This window comes from Brienomyrus brachyistius, chromosome 4 (genome assembly GCF_023856365.1).
Source record: "Brienomyrus brachyistius isolate T26 chromosome 4, BBRACH_0.4, whole genome shotgun sequence".
Classification (NCBI taxonomy): domain Eukaryota; kingdom Metazoa; phylum Chordata; class Actinopteri; order Osteoglossiformes; family Mormyridae; genus Brienomyrus; species Brienomyrus brachyistius.
The window spans coordinates 24,077,773-24,099,533 of record NC_064536.1 but is presented as its reverse complement, the minus strand read 5'-3'; the positions used below and the strand labels follow the sequence as shown (position 1 = coordinate 24,099,533).

Genomic DNA, 21,761 nt, shown 5'->3' with positions numbered 1-21,761 from the left:
AGTCCTTGAGACAAGCCCAAAGTGAGCTTCGTACAAACTACTGCTACGAAACATGCGCCTTCACTGCCACTGAGGTTGACACAAGTTATGATATGGGTTGCCCCGGCTGAGCCCCTGAGGTGGATGTACGTGTAGTTTGGGTAAACATCGACTTAATCTCCGAGGCACCAACAAGCTCAGTAATTGGCAGACACTGAGCCTTTGGGAAATTATATAGGTCGAGGGACCCGAATAATCAGAGGCTGACATTCTCTTAAATGGTGGCGATTTCCGTACCTCTAAGACAAACCCTGTGGAGCAGGCCTGCAGATCGCCCTATTAGCCGAGGCGAATCTGGCGGACTCCTCCATCAGGGGTAAATTAGAGTTGGTAATATAAAGGAGAGTCCCGAAGTAATCCGAACAACATAAACGTCATGACTACAATATGCTGAAATAAGGTCTTTAATAAAATTAAACATCGCTCGCGTCGGTATCCAATACAAAGGTCCGCTGGAGATCCGGGTAACCCAGTACGGGTGCAGAGATTAACACTGTCTGCAGCAAAACAAATGCGTGCTCGCAGTCACTGTCCCAGGAGAATGCTCGCCCCTTCTGCGTGAGCCGGTGTAGTGGGCTTGTGATAGTGGCAAAGTCTTTTACAAAGTGCCGGTAGTATGACGCTAAACCCAAGAAGCTCCGGAGCTGACGGACATTAGCGGGCATGGCCCGCTGCGATCTTCGCTGGGTCATTAGCTACTCCTCTCTCGCTAATCACATGCCCCAGGAATGTGATTTCGCGGCAGAACAGATGGCACTTTCTCGGATGCAGACGTAGATTAGCATGGCGTATCACCGCAAACACCTCGCGCAGATTGCACAGTTCAGTCTCAAAGTCTCTAGCGTGTACCAAGAGATCATCGAGGTACACCACAGCGCGAGCGTGGGATATTCCCAAGCACTTTTTCCATAAGCCGCTCGAACGTGGCCGGCGCGTTGCATAATTCGAATGGCATGACTTTGAATTGCCAAAGACCCTGTCCAATAGTAAATGCCATCTTCGCCCGCGCTTCTGGGGCTAACTCCACCTGCCAGTATCCGTTTCGGAGATCCAACGAGCTCAACCAGGAGAAGCCAGACACACAATCCAAGGCCTCGTCAATACGAGGAAGTGGATACGAGTCCTTCCGCGTAACTGCATTCAGCCGTCGGTCCACGCAGAATCGCCATGAATCGTCCTTTTTCTTCACCAGGACCACTGGAGCAGACCAAGGACTGTTAGACGGTTCAATCACCCCTACCTCCAGCATTTCCTGTACTTTCTGCTCCGCCGGAGCGCGCTTGGCTAGCGGCAACCGACGCGGATGCAGCCGAACAGGTGGTGCACTCCCAGTGTCTATGTGGTGGTGCACCAGGTTGGTATGTGTGCAGTCTCTCTCATCAACAGCAAAAATGTCCATGAAATGTCTAAAAGCTGGCGCAGTTTCTGCCTCTGTCCACTACTTAAACCTGCACAGCTCCGCTCAAACAGCTGGTCCACCACCTGCTGATTTGGTGATGAAACCGGGTGCCTTATGTCCCCATATGAGGGCCCAGACTATTCGCATGTCCGCATGGGCGGTGGAGCCAGAGAAACGCTCCGTGGCACTCTGTGCAACGGCAACTGCATGGGCCCACCCCCGAACTCTATGCCCACCCTGACAATGTCCACAATCGCCCCTAAACGCTGCAACAAATCCAGCCCCACTATGCAGCTGTCTTGTATTCCTCCCACGAGAAAAGGGTGTTCGAGCGCAATAGAGTCTATGATTATGCGCACCACTTTCCTGCCTGACATGGCTACCTTCTGTCCCGTGACCGTAGTAATCCTCCACTCGAAAGTCCCTTAGTTTGAGGTGCTCACAGAGTCCGCATCAGGCAGTAATCGTTCAAGGATTAATGAAATCGTGGACCCAGTATCGACCAGCGCACGGCACGGCACACCATTCAGTGTACAGTCCAGGTATAACCCATTCTGTCCCAAACGTGCACTTAGCCCAACATATGGGGAAGAAAACACCGAGGTGGGCGGCGGGTTCCCCTCCTCGCCGCCCCACCTCAGTTTAACTGCTGCTGGGGTATGTAGTCCACTGTCGTAGGAGCTGGGCAGCAGCGTGCAATGTACCCTAGCTCGCCACAGCAAAAACAACGGTGCTCTGCTCCAGATGCACCGCTCGGCGCTCCCCTCCGTCTCGACGTCTCCAACACTCGATACACTCTCTCATCCTCTTTGCTCACCTCGTAAGCTGCCTGCCGGACCTGCTCTGTTGCGACAGCGGAATGACGCTTCCTCACCAGAATGTGCTCGGCTTGCTCGGCTTTATCCACAGCTTCAACCAGCATGATGGGTGCGGTGAGCTGTACATGCTCGCGTAATCGCTCCGGCTGTAGCCCGCGCAGAAAAGCCTGCAGCGTCAGTTCCTCCTGGATCGCTGTCGGGAAATCAGGATGATCCCGCCGCGCTAGCTGGCGAAGATCAGCAGCGAAGGCTCCCAGCTTTTCCCCATCGTGATGTTGTTGACTGACGAGCTGGGCGCGTGCATCCTCCGCCGGGGCATGCCGGCCAAATCAGCGCTGTAAAGCGTTCTCTATATCCGCCCACAGGCTTTGCTCGTGCGGCAAGAGATCATCTAACGTCTTTAATGCCCTTCCCTCCAAGCATAAGGCGACCCGAACTGCCGTCTCCGCTGAGGTCCAGCCATTGAACGCCGCAGCTAGCCATAAATAGCCTTATTTACTGTATTTTAATTTCACAGGTTTACTTTCAAGTAATTTTATCAGGTTCATGTTTTATTGTACGTTAAATAATGACTGTACCCGTTAACCATATCTGGCGTGTTGTGATAAGGACCAGTGTTGCCAATTATTTTCAATGGAAAGTAGTTAAAGTCTGCTCGAAAAGTCGCCAAATGTCGCTAGATGACATCATGCGTATATTTGCATATTGATGACATAATTACGTCGTATTTGCATTCTGCGTGTTTTCCCTAATCCTTCCTCACGTGTCCAATATAAAACTGTTATCAATTGCGTTACATATTTTCCGCCACACAACACAATGGAACTTAGCCAGCAGTTACATCCTCTGCAATGAAATAATAAGAAAAAATAAATAAATAAGAAAAAATAAGAATAAACGGCCAAATTAAATAGTTTTGTTTCAAGCAAAGGAGAAGCAGGTAAGTGATTGGTCTGTGGCAACACCGTTTGCACATGCACAGCTCATTCACATCTATTTCAGCTGCCGTGCGGTCACGGGAATTTGCTGCTCCTTTCAGCCAGAGCTAGCGCTCACTGATCAGAGCAGACACAGGGAGATGAGTAACTATACCGGGAAAGCAAGACATCGTGCTTACAGGACAGTACTGGCGACATTTGGAAAGTTGCTAAGGTTTCTCCAAACGTCGCTATATTTGTCGCTAGACGCTTTTTTGAAAAAAAGTCGTCAAGGGGGTCTGAAAAATCGCTAAATCTAGCGACAAAGTCGCTAAGTTGGCAACACTGATAAGGGCGTTACCTGAGGGACCGCAGCGTCTCACGTGCTGCGACTGATGGGAAACCCGCAGTTACCTCAGGACGGCAGTAGGGGATGTGCGGCTCAGCCGTCTGAAGTTAAACCGTATTTTTAATAAGTAAAAATGTGTTACGCTTTATTTTTAATTACTTGTGTAATTATTTACTTAGGTAGTAAGTGTCATGATATGTAAATAATCTATAGTTATTCCGATGCACAAATGGATGATGGGAGTGACGGGGCGGAGCTCAGAAACATAAAGATGGACAGCTGAAGCCAGTACACTCGGCTTACGTGTCAAACAATATCAAAACAGTAAGGACTTAGTTCGGCTTTTAATGATTCTTTTCCCGTATTTTAATGGGGGTGAGAGAGACGCCATTTGCTAATCAGCTTGACGATTGTCATCGTTTTAGTTGCAAAATTTTTATTCTTGCTTGTTTTTTGATCGAGTGATTTAATCTAACGTGTAACTAATGTGATTTATAACTTTTCTTTTTTAACTCCATGAATATTTTTTGCTTTTGCTGTTATGTCTCCCATCTCCTTTTACACGGTTATCATATATGCTGATTTAATCTAACTGTGTTAGTTATGTTCAATTACAGTAAACTGAATTTATTTTATTGTATTATACATGTTACTCAATTACACTTTGAGCAGAGCTGAACCAGGACATTAATAGGATAGAATATGAAGCCTTTATTGTCAGTGTACAGATAGCAAATACAATATACATACAGAAATATATGAAATGTACATATACTGGGGAGGGGAACCCCCCCCCCAAACAGAATTACATTTTAATCAGAGAGAAAAACAGTCATGTTTGTCCAGTTTCCTGAACCCAGTCACTTATTTTGTCTAACATACGTCACACTTCAGACAGAGTAAAAAGGGTTATACTGGTTAAAAAGCAGAGATTTTACCTTTTTGCCACGGAGAAGCAGCGACATGTGACACTCTGATAAGGTAAGAATGATTCCTCCAGCACACAGTGAGCTATCCCAGCATGCACAGGGACACAGAGGATTTTGAATAATTAACATAAAACCCTGGGTAGAGGGGATCAGTGAATGAGGATGTGAAGCTGTACAGGAAGGTCAGTCCATCAGAGGAGACTCTGTAGAAGGACAGAGTACCAGCCGCCCGGTCCAGATACACTCCTACTCTGCGGGAGCCTGAGGGCTTTATGGGTATGACAGTCCGTTTATTATTGTGCCAGACAGAGTAACTGTCAGGAGAGCAGCGCAGCATCCATGACTTGTCATTGACTCCAAGAAGACAGTCAGTACTCTCTCCTTTCCTCCCGATTCCTTTATAAGTCACTCCAATCCAGGCTCCATTTCCACTCCACTCAGCCTCCCAGTAACAGCGACCAGTCAGACTCTCTCTACACAGAACTTGGCTCCAGTAGTCAAATCTCTCTGGATGATCAGGATATGGCTGCTTTGCCCCCTCTGTCACCTTCCTGTTCCCCTCTGACAAAGACAGGAATCTGTTTGCTGTGTTGGGGTCCAGCGTCAGCTGGCAGGAGTCTGTAGGTAAGAGGGAGAGCGATTAATCCCATGACGAAGCCCAGCATCTCCATCATTATCACTGGCACACCTCACACACTCAGTAACACAGAACTCGCTCCAATACACACATTTTATTCCCAATATACTCATGTAGCCGCCCGAGTCTGCGGCGCTCCGGCTGCCCCCTGCGCTGTGAGAGATGCCGCGCTGAGAGACTCGCTGGGGACCCAACTGCACTTTAGCCTGAAAGCTATTATTCTGTACGATACATAAAATATAAAAACGAAGCAGAAATTCAATTATGTGAAATAGCTCAGGAAATGTCGGACGGCACGTGCTAAACTAACAGGATGAATTTCAGGTTAATAAAACTTATAAACTTTTGTCAAAAAATAACCCTTAAAACCCGACAAAAGCAAAATGCGTTGCTTTTCGTACTCAGCCTCAGGCTGGTAACTTTGAATAGATATAACACACAGACATGACCGAGAGAATTTACCTGATCCGGGTGTCCAAGATGCAAAATTGTGCGCTAAAGTATTCCAGAGTAACCCTGTGCACAATGAGGCATATATTTTAATTTACTAAAATCTGAGAAATTTTAATAGGCACCTATAGTTTATCTTCATACAAAAATGACATTAATGATGTCAAGAAAAAGAAATTTCAAGACTCTTAGCATTAACACATCAACTTATGACATATAAGCGTAGCCCAGAATATCCTGAAAACAATAACATAACTCATGTAGATACTGTATAATAAACCTAAAATGAAATGCATAGAAACATTCTCAAAATGGATAGATTTTAAATGCTTAACCATATAATTGTACACCAAACATTACTGTTAAAAGTGAGTTTGTCTTTACATCATAATATGAACATCCTGTGAACCACTTCGCACACTCACCTCCCTCCAGCAGCGCTAAGCGCAGACTGAGGAGATGCTCTGTGTCACAGCCAGTTTGGGGGAGACTATGGGTGCCGACTTGGCATAATACCATCCATCCATCCATTTTCCAAACCGCTTATCCTACTGGGTCGTGGGGGGTCCGGAGCCTATTCCGGAAGCAATGGGCACGAGGCAGGGGACAACCCTGGATGGGGGGCCAGCCCATCGCAGGGCACACTCACACACCATTCATTCTCACACCTACGGGCAATTTAGCAAGTCCAATTACCCTCAGCATGGTTTGGACTGTGGAGGGAAACTGGAGTACCCGGAGGAAACCCCACAACGACATGGGGAGAAAATGCAAACTCCGCACACATGTGACCCAGGCGGAGACTCAAACCCAGGTCCCAGAGGTGTGAGGCAACAGTGCTAACCACTGCACCACCATGCCGCCCCTAGTGCAATACTAACCAATCTCAAAAAGGTATACTCAGAGCATAAAAAAATTTTTTTTTTTAATTCCCAATTAAAACTACAATTTTTAAGAAACTAGGCATCTTTAGACACAAACCTACCCTATTTGTAAAAAGAAAAAAGAAACTGACAAATGAAATTAAGTGATTTTCTGTTTCAGTGGATCTTTGGATGTTGTCTAAAATCACACTGACACAGAAATTCACCTGAACACATGAAAATCCATCTACATACAGGACAAAAAACACACACATCACAATAACTGTGTGAATGTATATACACGTACACATACCTGATCAATAAGAACAGTATCTAAATAAATGTAACTTTTTTCCCCCTTTTTAACATCACTCCTCACCCAGTGTCTTGTGCTCTCATTGGCTGTAGCTCATTATCAGCTACGTCACTTTAACCACTACAGGATTTGGAGTCGTCAACAAAATTGAGATATTTGGCGGGAGTCTGCAATGCAACAGCGCCTCCGTCAGGTCACATCTCTGAACAGTCACAAATACTGATTGAGCTCTGATTTGCCGGCACGAATCGAACACTGATTTTGCCTGAGATCTGGGTGTTTTGACAGCGATGTCAAGCAAAAAATTGTGGCTAAAATCATATAGTGTGAACTTAGCTTAAGGATGTAGATAAAAGGCCTTGATTAGTTGTTACTGTGTGGGACCAAAAAGTTCCTGCTACCCAAACAAAGCGAGGGCAGCCTCCCTGCTTTCAGTATTACAGTGCATGCTGACATCTTACTCCCAACCCCCCCCCCCCCCAGTACATGCTGACATCTAGGACAGCCTGGGCCCTTAAGCCCCACCCCCCGCTTACTTAGTTTGGATCCACTGCTATAGCTACAGCCCACACTAGGCAGTGAGCAGTAGCCCCAGTGTCAGCCATTCCTGTTCTGACTGACTTCAGGGGGAACAAAGTGCATCAAAGCCCACAGCTACTCTATCTAATCTGACTCCAGTTGTGTGTCACCTACAGTCTGGGTCAGACAATGTGTTTAATACATTAATCTCAGCTTTACTGAATATCAGGTCTTTGGCTGCAAATCACTATATGTGGCACTTTTCCACCCCCTAGATCGGCAGGTCGGCAACCTTTTTAAAGCAAAGAGCCATTTTATCCTAAATGTCTGACCCAAGATTTAGAAAGAAGGTAGGGAAGGGGGTTTAAGATACTTACAGTACTTACAAAAAATAAAGACTATTTCAGGGGGAGGGGGGCATCTCAGTTGTAAATCACTCGCACATGTAACAGCGCGAAGGTGACTAATATTACAACATTGTTCAGTTCTGTGCCGATAGTCTTCACCCTCACACCTCCTGTCATGACCTGCTCATCCGATCCACCTGTTTGCCACGCCCCCCTCGTTACCTCATGTGAATTCCTGATTGTTCTCACCTGTTCTGTTCTGTAAATGATGCAGTTAAGACATTACAGAACCGTGCAATGGACCACCCTCCATAAATATTAAGCCATAAATAATCTATTATCATAATATGTTAAGACATGAAAATGTGAATGTGTCTGTCATTCTGAGAAGAGCCGCAGCCACGAGGTCAAAGAGCCGCATGTGGATCGCGAGTCGCAGGTTACTGACCCCTGACCTAGACCATGCAGCCTTGACAGAAACTGTTCAACACCTTAGGCCTCCAGCCAGCTGCCTTGACACTCTACCTACAAGCTCCTTTAATGCTGATGTTTTTAATTGTACAGCATCAGAGGTGCTACAAATAGTCAATAGTTCTCTTCAGTCAGACCGCTTTCCAAGGGCCCTGAAGACCTATTATATCAAACCTCTTTTAGAAAAGTCCAACCTAGATGTCTCAGTAGTAAGTACCGATTGGCCTATTTCCAACCTACCTTTTTCAGGAAAGATCACTGAAAAGGCTGTTTTTTTAGCAACTTAGATCACTCATGGTGCAAAACAATGACCTTAAATGCTTTTCAGTCTTGATTTCGACCACAGCATAGCACTGACACTATAGGTGTTAAGGTTTTAAATGACATCCATCTCAGCAGTGATGAATCACAAATCTTCATTTTGATTTGTATTATTGGATGTCAGTGCTGCGTTCAGCACAGTTCACGATAAGATATTATTACATAATAACATAAGAGCATATTACACCGGTCCTTAAATCACTGCACTGGCTTGCTGAGCATCACAGGATTCGTTGTAAAATATTCTTGTGTACAAAGTATTATTTGGTCTCAGAAATAAATATATTTCTGATTTCCTTGAACGTTACACAGCATGCAGACCCCTGACGGCATCTGGGAAAGGTTTACTCAGTGTCCCAGAATCAAGATCAAGCAGGGTGAAGCAGCTTTTAGTCTCTATGCTCCCTGTCTGTGGAACAAGCTTCCTGAAGACCTGAGGTCTGCTAACACTGTCAGCTCATCATAAACAGGGCTTAAAAAATAATGTTTGCTGTATATTTTCAATGCACTAAATCAGTAGGAGTTTTGTTATAGGCAATGAACGTGTTTACAAGTCCCACCTCAAGTATCAAGAAAGTACTGCATCTACTTTGGTACTTTGGGTACAGGACCTTTTAATAATAATAATTGATCCCTGTGGGGAAATTCTCTTTTTATGCCCCCCTCACCTTCCTCTTTGTAGAGTAAGTTGTCTGTGAAGAGCTACCACCTGTAGTGACACCCAGGCAGCTGGGAGTTAAGGGCCTTGCTCAGGGACCCACAGACATGCTAAGGGTTTGAACTGGCGACCGTCGGATTACAGGCACACAGGCTTTGCCCACTGAGCCACACGCTGCCGTTTTGGTCATTAGCTGGAAGTCAGTGGAAAAGGTAAAGTACCAAATGTATCATTCCTGGTGTGTGGAAAAGTCCCAGAATGAAATTGCCTTGCAATTGGATCCAAAGGCTACTGACATAAACAGCTCATGTAAATGTGAAAGGAGGCGGCAGGAGAGAGAAAGAGAAGCTCCACTAGCAGAAGAAAACAAAAGACAATAAAACACAGTAAAACACAATAAAACACACTCCACCTCATACAGGGAGAGAGAGGTGTGTGTGTGAACAGACTCACATTGTAAGAATTCTGCTCTGGTCCTGGGCACTAATACTGGTAGGACGGTGTCTTTGGTAACTAGAAGGAGACAGAGAGAAACAGGGATGTGAGTAAAAGGAATTTACTTGTGGGAGATGGACGTCACTCATTGTGGAGACACCAGCAGTAGGGTATTATCATTATGAGGGACAATAACAGGCAGTTTAACAAGCTGTAAATCATTGTAAGTTACTTATGATGCAGATTTTTGGATTCTATAAAGCAGAAGAAACATGATTCCTGTGATCTGGGTTTTGCAGCCTGTAGAATGTGGAACTAAATCATCAGTTTTCACAATGATTTAGTCTTATTGAAAACCGAAACTCACTTGATCACACAAACATGAGGCTGACTGCATTGCATACTCTCTCTGCATGGTCAGTATTTACATGAACAGACAGGAAAATATATTTATTTGTTAACCTGTGTGATGGATCTCTGCTGTTTTCTTTTCGCAACCATTTTCCAGTTGATCCTTCAGTTCAGAAACCACCTTCCTCACATTCTCAAAAGAGCAGCGTGGATAGACAGAGATTCTGGGTCCAAATCCAGCGTCAGGGACAACAGGAAAACTCTGGCACCTCTACAGACACACAGTCTGATTAAACAACTTCATAATAACAAATGTGTATTGTAATGGAATGAGCAGGACCATTAATATCTGACTAATGACAGACTAGTTGAAATACAAATGAGAACATGCATCCATTTGAATACTCTGGTTTTCTTACTGCTAAAGTAGCTGTTCTGTTACCTGGAGGAAATGGCTGTGATCCTCTGTGTGTGAAAGTTGCTCCAGCTCAGAGTGTCTCCTCTTCAGTTCATCAATCTCCTGCTTCAGTCTCTCCATGTCTCTTTCAGCCTGACTCACTGCAGCCTTCTCCTGATCTCTGATCAGCTGTGTCACCTCAGAGCGTCTTCTCTCAATAGAGCGGATCATCTGAGTGAAGATCCTCTTGCTGTCCTTCACTGCTGACTGTGCTGATCTCTGTTGGTGACACAGGGAGCAGAGGACGGTAAATTACAATTGGCCCCTTTTGAGACTCCAGAGAGCCTCATTGTACAATAGTGATGTGAGCTGACAGGAGGTATAAAAGCAGCACAGGGCTGGGGTTTGGAGAGTCACCATGCTGGATGCCTCAGCTACTGAAACCCAGCAAACACTGATTGGAAATGATCACTAATTAAGCTCATACACTGTCAGCTGCAGGGATTTGGCAGAGACTGGTGGCAGGTTGGGTGTCACCTTTAGGTCTCAGTTTAATTGGTAACTTCATGGTGTTTATTTCTATTGCACAGGTATATGACAACTTGCTGTTTCTCAAATGAGCCTTAAATTGCATTTTTCCAAATAAATAGGATAAGGAAACCCTAGGTCAATTAATCCCTGTTTGTGTGCATGAGCCCAGATCGCTTGCAGGAACCACGCCCCCCAGCCGAATGTACCTTCCCTGAATACTGACAGCTACTTCCTTTTATTCTTGGTTACGTTACTGGTAATATACAACCGGGTAAACTGGGTAAACCAGCTTTATCGATGTTTTCGTATTACTATGCTAGACTGCTGAGCGTTTCTCTGCCCCGGTTCTCCCTGGTTCTGTGAGGTTCCTCCTGTGACTCTTTGTCTGCCTGATCTCCCAGACCCTCCCACCCAAGCAACCGCTGATTCCGACCCCCATCTAGGTGAGCCTGAGTGTCTCGCCTTCACCGTGTCCCCATGACTGTTCCCATTTTCCCTCACTCCCCTGGGTAGATTAACCCGCTTTCCCATCTCTGTTAGCAACCCCGACTTTGACTCCCATACTGTGATTTGGCTCTTTGACTGCACCCTGTCTGGGTGCCCTGTTCCTGTTCTGTCTCGTGACACTGTTATCTGGCACCTTTGTCCCACCAAACCTCTGACCAAGAGTAACCCAGAGTGACCTTAGTATGATTAATCCATACAACATTATAAATCTGTTGACTCTGGGGAAGAGTCTTGATTCAAGATGATCACAAGCCAGCTGTTATCTTCTCCTCAGGTTCATACTCACTCTGAATGAGCCCACAGCCTCTCTCAGCTCCTGCAGCTCCTTCTCTCTCATCTGAATTCTCTGCTGAAATTCCTTCTGTGTTTCTCCCATTTGTTTCTACAAACAGCAAACAAGATGACAAAAAAGTTTGTTTCATTAGCAGAGATAAAATGCCTTAATCATCCTGTCCAGGGTGGACCTCAGCCTTGTGCCCTATGCTGCCTGGGAAATGCTCCAGGCGCTACACATGTCCCTGACCAGGATAAGCGATCAGGGGATGTATAGATGGATGGATGAATGGATGGATATTTTTAAATGAACAATTGACTTTAGGTAGGATAAACTGGACATAGACCCATTGACTCACCACCATTGTACTGAGCTGTTATTTTTGCACTTGTGACCCTCCTGTTAGCTGTAACAGTCTGGCTGTTCTCCTCTGACTTCTCTCATTAACAAGGTATTTTCACCCACAGACCCGCCACAGGTGTTTATGTTTATTGCACCATCCTCAGTAAACTCTACACACTGCAGTGTGTTAAAATCCCAGGATGGTGGCTGTTTCTGAGATGCTGGACCCACAGCATTTGGCAGCAACAATCACATCACAGCCTCTTAGCTCAGACATCTCAGCCATTCAGATGTTCAGCCAAACAGTAAGTGAACCTCTGAACCCTGTTTGCTTGCTGTATGTATCCAGCTGCAGCCACATGATTCACTGTTTAAAGGAGTTTTCAGTAGGAATTCACTGAGAACGTTTTTACACTTTATAACAACATTTTGCATTTTTAGTTAATTTTTCTTTCATCTTTGATCGTATTATTTTGATCACTTGATCATAGCAGATAGACTCAAATGCACTAAGACAAAAGCCATTCTTTTCTGTTTTTTCAAATAAATGTTATAATTCATATGAGTATTTCTGGTCTGACCTGTCTCTCCACCCATCCAGCAGCAGCTGAGACTGTATCATGGCCTCTGTGTTCATACATCGTACAGAGATAACAGATACACTGCTGGTCGGTACGGCAGTAGACCTCCAGGGGTTTGTCATGCTGGGAACAGAGCTTGTCCTGCAGATGTCCAGTGGCATCAGTCAGCTTGTGCTTCTTAAAAGCTGGAGACTCATAGTGAGGCTGGAGGTGAGATTCACAGTAAGAGGCCAGACACACCAGGCAGGACTTGACAGCTTTGTGTTTTCTCCCAGTACAGACGTCACACTCCACATCTCCAGGTCCAGCATAATGGTCAGTAGGAGCAGTTGTTTGTAGTCCAGTCTTCTTCAGTTTCTCCACCACTTCAGCCAGTATGGTGTTTCTGCCCAGAACAGGTCTGGGTGTGAAGGTCTGTCTGCACTGGGGGCAGCTGTAAACTCCAAGATGATCCTTCTGATCCCAGCAGCTCTTAATGCAGCTCATACAGTAACTGTGTCCACAGGCTGTAGTCACTGGATTTTTCAGTTGATCCAGACAGACTGGACATCTGAACTCATTCTGATCCAGTGTGATATTGGCTTTTGCCATTTTCCAAAGAACACTGACTGGATAAGTTTTTGTTTTCATTTACAGTTAATTTTATTTGTGAAAGTGAGAGGAGCTTCCTGCTTCTGCAGTAGGTGTGGTTTGTAGTAGGTGTGGTTTGCAGTATGTCTGGTTTGCAGTAGGTGTGGTTTTGGACTGAGGCCAGACTGAAAAGAACAGACTGAACAAACACTGGAATTGTTTATGACATCAAAATATTACATCATACATACTACACACACATCAGACATTTATTTAGCTTTCATGAATGTAGCTCTTACTGTCATTGATTTCCCACAGACAAGCTATAATCTTACTATTTGATTCTTTTAGGTAGAAATTAGATAGACAGGTATGAGAGCAGTTCTATTGAGAATGAATGTCTGTCTGTTACGAAGATTGTCTTTCTGTAGTTTTTTTCTCCAGATGAAGCAGATTTACTGCAGAAAATGTAATGTTATACTATCATGTGGTATCAGGTGTGATATGCAGGACTGTGCGATTACACTGGTATACAGTAATTTTGGTGCCAAAGATGTCTGAACGGTTTTATATTAAGTTCATGGTGCTGATTAAGAATCTGACTTCAGTTTTGCCAGATTAGCTCTAGTTTCTGAGATATTTAATAGTTCATTAATTAATTAAAGCAATACTTTTGAAAAGCATTCAGAATTGCAAGAATATTTTTATTTTAGTTACAACTAGCACGTAAACAGTCTAACATCATGCAAAAAAGAAATGTAAAATATCTAACAGTGACAGGAAAATGTTATGTATGATTTGATTAATATTAATTAATTATTAATTGTTATTAATGTCAATGCTTTAAAAAAAAGTACTGTGGCTGGTTGAAAAAGACGACTAATGTCTACAAAGCGCGATTCAACCTTTGTAAAAAAGTCATCAAACTGACAACTGTGGACTCTAAAGCCATCGACTCACATATCAGGGGAGAGAAGCACAAGCGTTTTGTCGACATTCGGAATTTTTTAATTCAGCACCCTCAAAGCACCCTAAATACATCCAAAAAACCTTATCAGCTGAAAAAAAACAAACATTTTTTTGTAGATCTGTGTTATGGGTTTAGACATCGGTTTCCTTAAATACTATTGAGGTAAAGTCTTCCATTTAAGCCAAACATTAATGGATCAACTTCAGCCAACCGTAGGAAAAGAAAGATTAAAAACTACATAAAATATCCAACCAATTCCAATAGCCGCTTACCCAGTACAGGGTTATGGGACACAGCCTGGAGCCTGTCACAGGAAGCACAGGGCACAAGGCAGGGACACCCTGGATGGGATGCCAGTCCATCGCAGGGCAAACACTCACTCACAGACAGAGGACAATTTAGAGACACTAATTCACCAAACTGCATAATCTTGGACAGCGGGAGGAAACCTGAGGAAACCCACAGGAACACGAGGAGAACATGCAAGCTGTACATGCAGAACCAGGAGTGGTAACCACACCCACAAGCCTGGAGGCATGAAGTGAGAGCAGCTGGTCTGAAGTCCTGAAGGGAGCTGGAGCGCCCTTTCTTTGGAACAGTGTGGAGCCGTCCTCCATTACTGCTTATCCTGTACAGGGGGGTGGGGAGCCTGGAGCCTGTCCCAGGTGGCACAGGACGGGGGACACAATAGATAGGATACTAGTTTATAGCAGAGCACACACTCACACACACAATCACACACTGAGGGCAGCGTAGAGATCCCAATTGGCTGACCACATGTTTTCAGTCTCGGAAGGATGAATAGAAAACTCATGTTGGGGGGGGGACATGTAAACTTCACAAGTGGGGGGGGGGGGGGGGGCAAGCCCATACCTGAAGCCCCACACCACCCCACAATCACACATACTGTTAGGATTTATTTAAAGTCACAATTAAATGCTACAGAATTTTGAATTAGTATGAAATTAATTTTCAACTGTGTTGGAATGTTTTAGAAAGCTAACTTACAGGATTGACCTGTTTCCCCACCCTTTACCTAAGTAGGCGTGATCTTCAAAGCAGACATACTCACTTACATGTATTAACATTAACATTACTAGTATGTAGCAGATACTGTTCCTAAAAGTGACAAACATCACATTGCAAACATACAGCTGTTAAGATGTTACCTCAGCACAAGTGCAGCTTGGCTGATATTTCTGGCGTCTGCAGATATATGACAGGGGCTTGGGGCTCAGGCTAGGGTTAGAGTTAGGGTTAGGGTTAGGGTTAAGTATGGATTATCCTGGGACTTTCCTGCAGAACCTGAATGGAAGTAGCCGGAGATCCCTAAACCCTTTGCAGGTGAAAGAGGCTCCCAACCTGAAGAGAGGTTCACCGGAACCCAAGTAACTGATAGTAACTGTAGGTCCTGGGTCCAAGGCCAGAGTACCTGGGCTGGATCCCTTAGCTGGCTGTCACGCTTGGCTCGACCGATCCTCCTGTGTGCCAAGCCCCCTCATTTACCTTATGTGAAACCCTGATTGTTACCAGCTATTCCGCATTTCCTGCCTTCAGTCTTGTGTATTTAGTCCGTGTTTCCCGAGTCCTGTCATTGAAGTCTCTCGTGCGTAAGTACCAGTTTGTTGTTTATGCCTCTCTGCCTACCCATTAAAGTCCTCTTTCCCCTATCCTGCATCTCCCTCGCCTGCTTCCCTGGTCCGTACCCTGCACAACGTCACACTGGCAAATAAGGCTTCCTACCTGTGGAGGTTTTCACTGGAACCCTGTTGGTCCCTGGGTTTTGGTACCAGGGCTTCCTTGAATACATATCTGAGGAAAGAGGAACTTTAACCGATGAACTTAGGCTCCTACATTTACATTTCTAGAGCTAATTAAGTTTTTCCACCCATTGTCCCGTACTTCCTCAGAAATTTATATCACCAATCCCTTTTCCCATTTATTTCTAATATATCTTGCTAATGTTTTTCTCAATAATAAAATACCTTGATAAAACCTCTGTATAATGTCTAATTGCCTTCTGATAAATATCTGGATAAGATAGAACTGCACAGGTAATTTTTTCCTGCAGAAAATAATGGGAAAATTGCAAATACCTGTAAAAATCTGACTTCCCCACCTGTCCAAGTCACAGTAAATGTTTTTAGTGACTGGTGTATAACTCACCTCACATAGTTTGGAAATATTACCGTGCAGATACACTGCAAGATATTTAATGTATTTCAAAAGGCCAATTAAAGGGGTATATACATTTAAATTTTTCTGAAGGGAGAAAATCAAATAACAAAAACTGGGTTTTACTGGCATTCAACAAATAACTTGTTAATTGGTCAATAACTCCATTTGGGCTGGAAGGCTGAGCTCTGGATTGCTGAGATACGCCATGACATCACCAGCATGCACAGAAACCTTGTGCTCTCTTTCCCTTATTGTTACACCCTCTACAGAGAGATCTTGTCTTACAGCTTCGGACAGCAGTTCTATATACAAGTTAGAAAGGGTCAGTGAGAGCGGACACCCCTGCCTCGTCCCCCTATCCAGGGTGATAATGTGTCATATGTGTTTAATTCTGGCAGTTGGGGCTGAATATATTGTTTTAATTCACTGTATAAATTCCATACTAAAACCAAACTTTCCCTTGACCTGGTATAAATATTCCCAGCGTACAGAATCAGATGCCTTCTCTGCATCTAGGCTGACTAACACACTGCTAGACTTTTCCCTGATGACCTGGTCAATCACATGCAGAGTCCATCTTATACTGTCCTGTGCTTGTCTGTGTTTAATGTAGCCAGTCTGATTCACACCAACCAGGTCTGGAATCACCGATTCTAATCTTTTGGCCAGAATCAAAGCATATAATTTATAACCCACATTTAGGAGACTAATTGGTCAGCATGCACTACATTCTAATTTATTTTTACCTTCCTTAGGCATCACTGACATGGTGGCCTCCATCACCCCAAGATGTTGGGATCTCTCTCTTTCTGAGAGTCCAGGTAAAAGATGCCTGAAGCAAAAGTGTTATTTTTGTTTTAAGGATTCTATACCACTAAGAGAGGAAGCCATCAGTCCTTCTGCACTTATTAGCTTTCATCTTAGAGTCAGTCTTTTCAATTTCATCTATTGTTATATCACAAAGAAGCCTGTTATTCTGTTCTCTCCCTATGGATGGCAGATCCACATTCTCTATAAACTGATCCACATTCTGCATGTCAGCACATACAGGTACATAGATTTTTATTGTATACTTCAAATGCAGTTTGTATGTCTTCTAAGTTACTGTCAGTGTCAGTGCCTGTCTGACCCCGACCTCTGTGACCTTTCCCCGTTTTGGCCAGCAGTCATTGTTGGTCATTCTGCCTTTCCCCCTCTCTGTCATATAGTCCATCTCTGTCCTATGTGTTTAGTCCCCATTTGGGCAGCGGGTGTCGCCGACCATCTCGGTCTCTCCACACTCTTAGCCCTAAGGCCCCAGTGTAACTTCCTGTCTCCTTGAACCACTGTGTAGCTCAGTGGGTTGAGTGAGTGACTGGTAGACTGTTTAACTACCTAGTTGTAGGTTAAAGACTGGCCTCTAACCAGCCTCATATGTGTATTTCTCTTTATTAGTTTTGTTCCCTACTAGTTTTGTTTTTTTCTTTTCTTTTCTGTTTTCCAGGTTATAGGTTGTCTTACTGTTTTCCTATTCAGTTCTTGTCTTGTTTGTATGATTTAGTTCTGTAAATTATCCTAGTAGGGGCAGTGTGTGGACTAAGCCTGTGTACCTGTAATCACAAGCTCACTGATTCAAACCCAGCCTCACCATGTCTGTGGGTCCTTGAGCAAGCCCCTTAACCCTCCAGCAAACATGCCCATATGGGCCCTGTTTGGGTAGGTGTGGGTATACTGTGGGCCAGTGTGGACAGGACTAATCCCATGTGGGGCCCCCAGGAGTTTTGCCCTTTGGGGCCCCTATGTGGGTTTTCTGTGGGCCAACCTTCCCTCACTTGTGAACAAGACCCCGAGATACTTAAACTCCTCCACTTGGGGAAGGACCCCCCTCCCCGACCCAGAGAAAGCACTCTACCCTTTTCCGGCTGAGGACCATGGTCTCGGATTTGGAGGTGCTGATTTTTATCCCAGCCGCTTCACACTTGGCTGCTAACTGTTCCGGTGAGAGCCAAAGGTCACGGTCTGATGAGGCCAACAGAACCACATCATCTGCAAAAAGCAGAGACTTAATCCTGAGGTCACCGAACTGGACACCCTCAATGCCCTGGCTGCGCCTAGAAATTCTGTCCATAAAAGTTATGAACAGAATCGGTGACAAAGGGCAGCCCTGGTGAAATCCAACCCTCACTGGAAACGATTCCGACTTACTGCCGACAATGAGGACCAAGCTCTGACACCGGTCATACAGGGACCGAACAGCCCTTATAAGGTAGCCTGGCACCCTATACTCCCGGAGCCCCCCCCACAGGACTCCCCGAGGGACGCAGTCGAATGCCTTCTCTATGTCCACAAAGCACATGTAGACTGGTTGGGCAAACTCCCACACACCCTCTAGGTCCCTGCCGAAAGTATAGAGCTGGTCCACTGTTCCACTACCAGGGCAAAAACCACACTGCTCCTCCTGAATTCGTGGTTCAACAATCCGGCAGAGCCTCCTCTGTAGAACCCCTGAATAGACCTTACCAGGGAGGCTGAGGAGTGTGATCCTTCTATAGTTGGAACACACCCTCCGGTCCCCTTTCTTGAACAGGGGGTCCACCACCCCGGTCTGCCAATCCAGAGGCACCGCCTCCGATGTCCACTCGATGCTGCAGATGCGTGTCAACCAAGAAAGCCCCGCAACATCCAGAGCCTTAAGGAACTCCGGGCAGATCTCATCCACCCCCTGGACGGCCAGCCACTGAGGAGCTTTTTGACCACCTCAGCGACCTCTGCCCCAGAGATAGGTGAGTCCACCACTAAGTCCCCAGACTCTGCTTCCTCATTGGAAGGCGTGTCAGTGGGATTGAGGAGGTCTTCGAAGTGTTCCTTCCACTGACCCACAACGTCCCGAGCTGAGGTCAGCAGCTCACAATCCCCACCATAAACAGTGTTGATGCTGCACTGCTTTCCTGCCCCGAGCCGCCGGATGGACCACAATCTCTTCAAAGCTCTTCAAAGGAAGTCGTTCTCCATAGTCTTGCCAAACTCCTCCCATACCCGAGTTTTTGCAGCTACCTCCGGAATCCCACAGGCTAAAAAAGCCTGATAGGACTCCTTCTTCAGCTTGACGGCATCCCTCACCACCGGTGTCCACCAGCGGGTTCGGGGATTGCCGCCGTGACAGGCACCGAACACCTTACTGATACAGCTCCTGTCAGCTACCTCGACAATGGAGGCGCGGAACATGGCCCATTCGGACTCAATGTCCCCCGCCTCCCCTGGGATATACAGCAGAGGAGTAGGAGAAGTTCTGCCAGAGGTAGGAATTGAAACTCCTCCTGACAGGGGATTCCTCACTATACGCTTGGGCCTGCCAGGCCTGGTCGGCTTCCTCCCCCTCCAGCGGAGCCAATCCACTACCAGGTAGTGATCAGTTGACAGCTCCGCCCCTCGCTACACCCAAGTGTCCAAGACATATGGACGTAAGTCCAACGAGCTCAGGCTCCTTCCCCACCATAGAGGTGACATTCCATGTCCCTAGAGCTAGCTTCTGTAGCCGAGGATCAGACTGCCAAGGTCCTCGCCTTCGGCCACTGCCCAACTGGCACTGCACCCAACCCCTTTGGCTCCTCCTACAGGTGGTGAGCCCATTGGAGGGGGGAGCCATGTGCCTTCTTCGGGCTGTGCTCGACCAGGCCCCATGGGTGCAGACCACCAGGCCACCAGGCCACCTGGCCACCAGGCACTCGGCATCGAGCCCCACCCCCAGGCCTTGCTCCAGCAGTTGTGTTCTTTGGCTTTAGCATGTCTCAGGCAATGGGACCGCTTGGTAGGGCAGAATGGCATTTCATTTTGCCAGGTCTTCCATTCTGATGTTGTTTTGATGAAGGTGCATTAGAGGCATGGACACAAAAGGGGGTGAAGCGGACATTAGATTTGCTGCTGATACTATTAACCAGGAATGTCTTCAGATGTGTCCAACAGGTATCAGACTTGTGAAAGATGTCAAGTTGGCAAGGACCCCCAATTCATGGCTCGTAGTTACATGGGGCATTTGTTGGCTTCTCACCCTAATGAGATCCTTGCTATGGACTTTATAGTGTTGGAAGCAACTCATGATGGGGTTGAATATGTCCTAGATATGATGGATGTATTTAGTAAATATATGCTGGCTGTGGCCACTCGGAACAAACGGGCTTCTACTGTCACCCAGGTGTTGTTGACCGAGTGGTTCTTAAGGTTTGGTGTCCATTCGGTTACATTCAGATCAGGGCCGTAACTTCGAGAGTTCTCTTATCCAGCAGTTATGTACTCTTTATGGCATTGAGAAATCTCGCACTACACTGTATCATCCAGCTGGAAATGGCCAATGTGAGTGGTTTAACCGAACCCTTCACCATTTACTGCGCACCCTTCCGGTTTCTCAGAAGCGGGAGTAGAGTTCCTGCCTTCCACAACTTTTGTACTCATATAACACCACGCCTCACCCAACTGTTGGGGAGTCCCCTTTCTTTTTAATGTTAAGGCAAGACCCAAGGCTCCCAATGGATTTTCTGTTAGGTTGAGTCCAGGAACCAGTTAAGGGTACTGTCTATGACTGGTTTCAGGAACGTCACACCCAGTTGCAGATTTGCCTTTGAAGATGCCCGAGACGAGACAGGTTGCGAGTGGCAGCAGAGCGTCAAAAGAAAAAACAGATTAGCACATTACATCGAAATTCCGAGATATTAAGTTGAAATTTCTAGATACTAAGTCACTATTTTGAGATATTTTGACTTAAATTATTCAAAACAAAATGACCACGCTGGTGGAAACGGGCTTCCATAGTTTGGCCTACTCCTTTTAAGTCCTATTTTGTATGATGGCAATTTAAAATGTATTGATGCGCACACAAAGCAATATTACAACATTTTCAAGGAAATTTCAACTATGAAAACCAAACCTGTTTTTGTTACAGTAATAATTGTTGAAGGCGGTGCAAAACAAAACAAGGCAATCTGTGGAAATATCCGGACTAGGAAATGTCATTACTGTAGATGATGCAGTGATAAAAGGGGCATGTTTACCGACTTATCAACAGGGTTTGACAACTGGCAGAGAATCTCAGATAAATAAGTCAATATGGGAAGTGGCTAAGGTTGTGCTTGTGCATATTAATGAATTCTATGAGAAAGCTGGAACATAATCATAACACAAAGGAAAGCGTGCAAATGTATGGTGACATGTCTAGAGGAGAACAGCAAGCTGCACAGCATTCAACTGCAAAGAAGGGTGTCTCAAACAACAAGAAGATAATTGGAGTAGATGAACCTGAAGTTTTAGAAAACATTTCCTCTTTGGCCTGTAAATTCCATTAAGTTAAGAACCCAGAAGACTTAGCCTTCTTAAAACCAATGAAAGACGATCGCTTGACAGCATTTTGTGGAAACAACAAAATTTTGGCTGCCCACGTAAAGAAGAAGAAATAAAACAAAAACATGAAGGAAAGAAAAGTCAAGAACTGAACAAGAAAAACCCAGTTGCAACAAATCCTGTGCAGCAGAAGATCAGCTAGAAGACACCAGTGACTCTGCTGAAAACTCAGACTCTGCTGACAACAGCAATAGCAATAGACACTGAAACTAACAAATCACA

General features: G+C 45.3%; 1 protein-coding gene across 1 annotated transcript in view; it reads right to left on the bottom strand.

Annotated features, from left to right (window-relative positions):
• The window catches only part of LOC125740155 (tripartite motif-containing protein 16-like), a 148,172-nt gene that overhangs the window by 78,319 nt on the left and 48,092 nt on the right, over window positions 1–21,761 (bottom strand). Inside the window, exons 2-4 of the mRNA XM_049011003.1 lie at window positions 11,541–11,636; window positions 10,262–10,495; window positions 9,931–10,090 (exon numbers count right to left, since the gene is read on the bottom strand). Coding sequence (XP_048866960.1) covers window positions 9,931–10,090; window positions 10,262–10,495; window positions 11,541–11,636 — 490 coding nt within the window. The remainder of the gene's footprint in view (window positions 1–9,930; window positions 10,091–10,261; window positions 10,496–11,540; window positions 11,637–21,761) is intronic.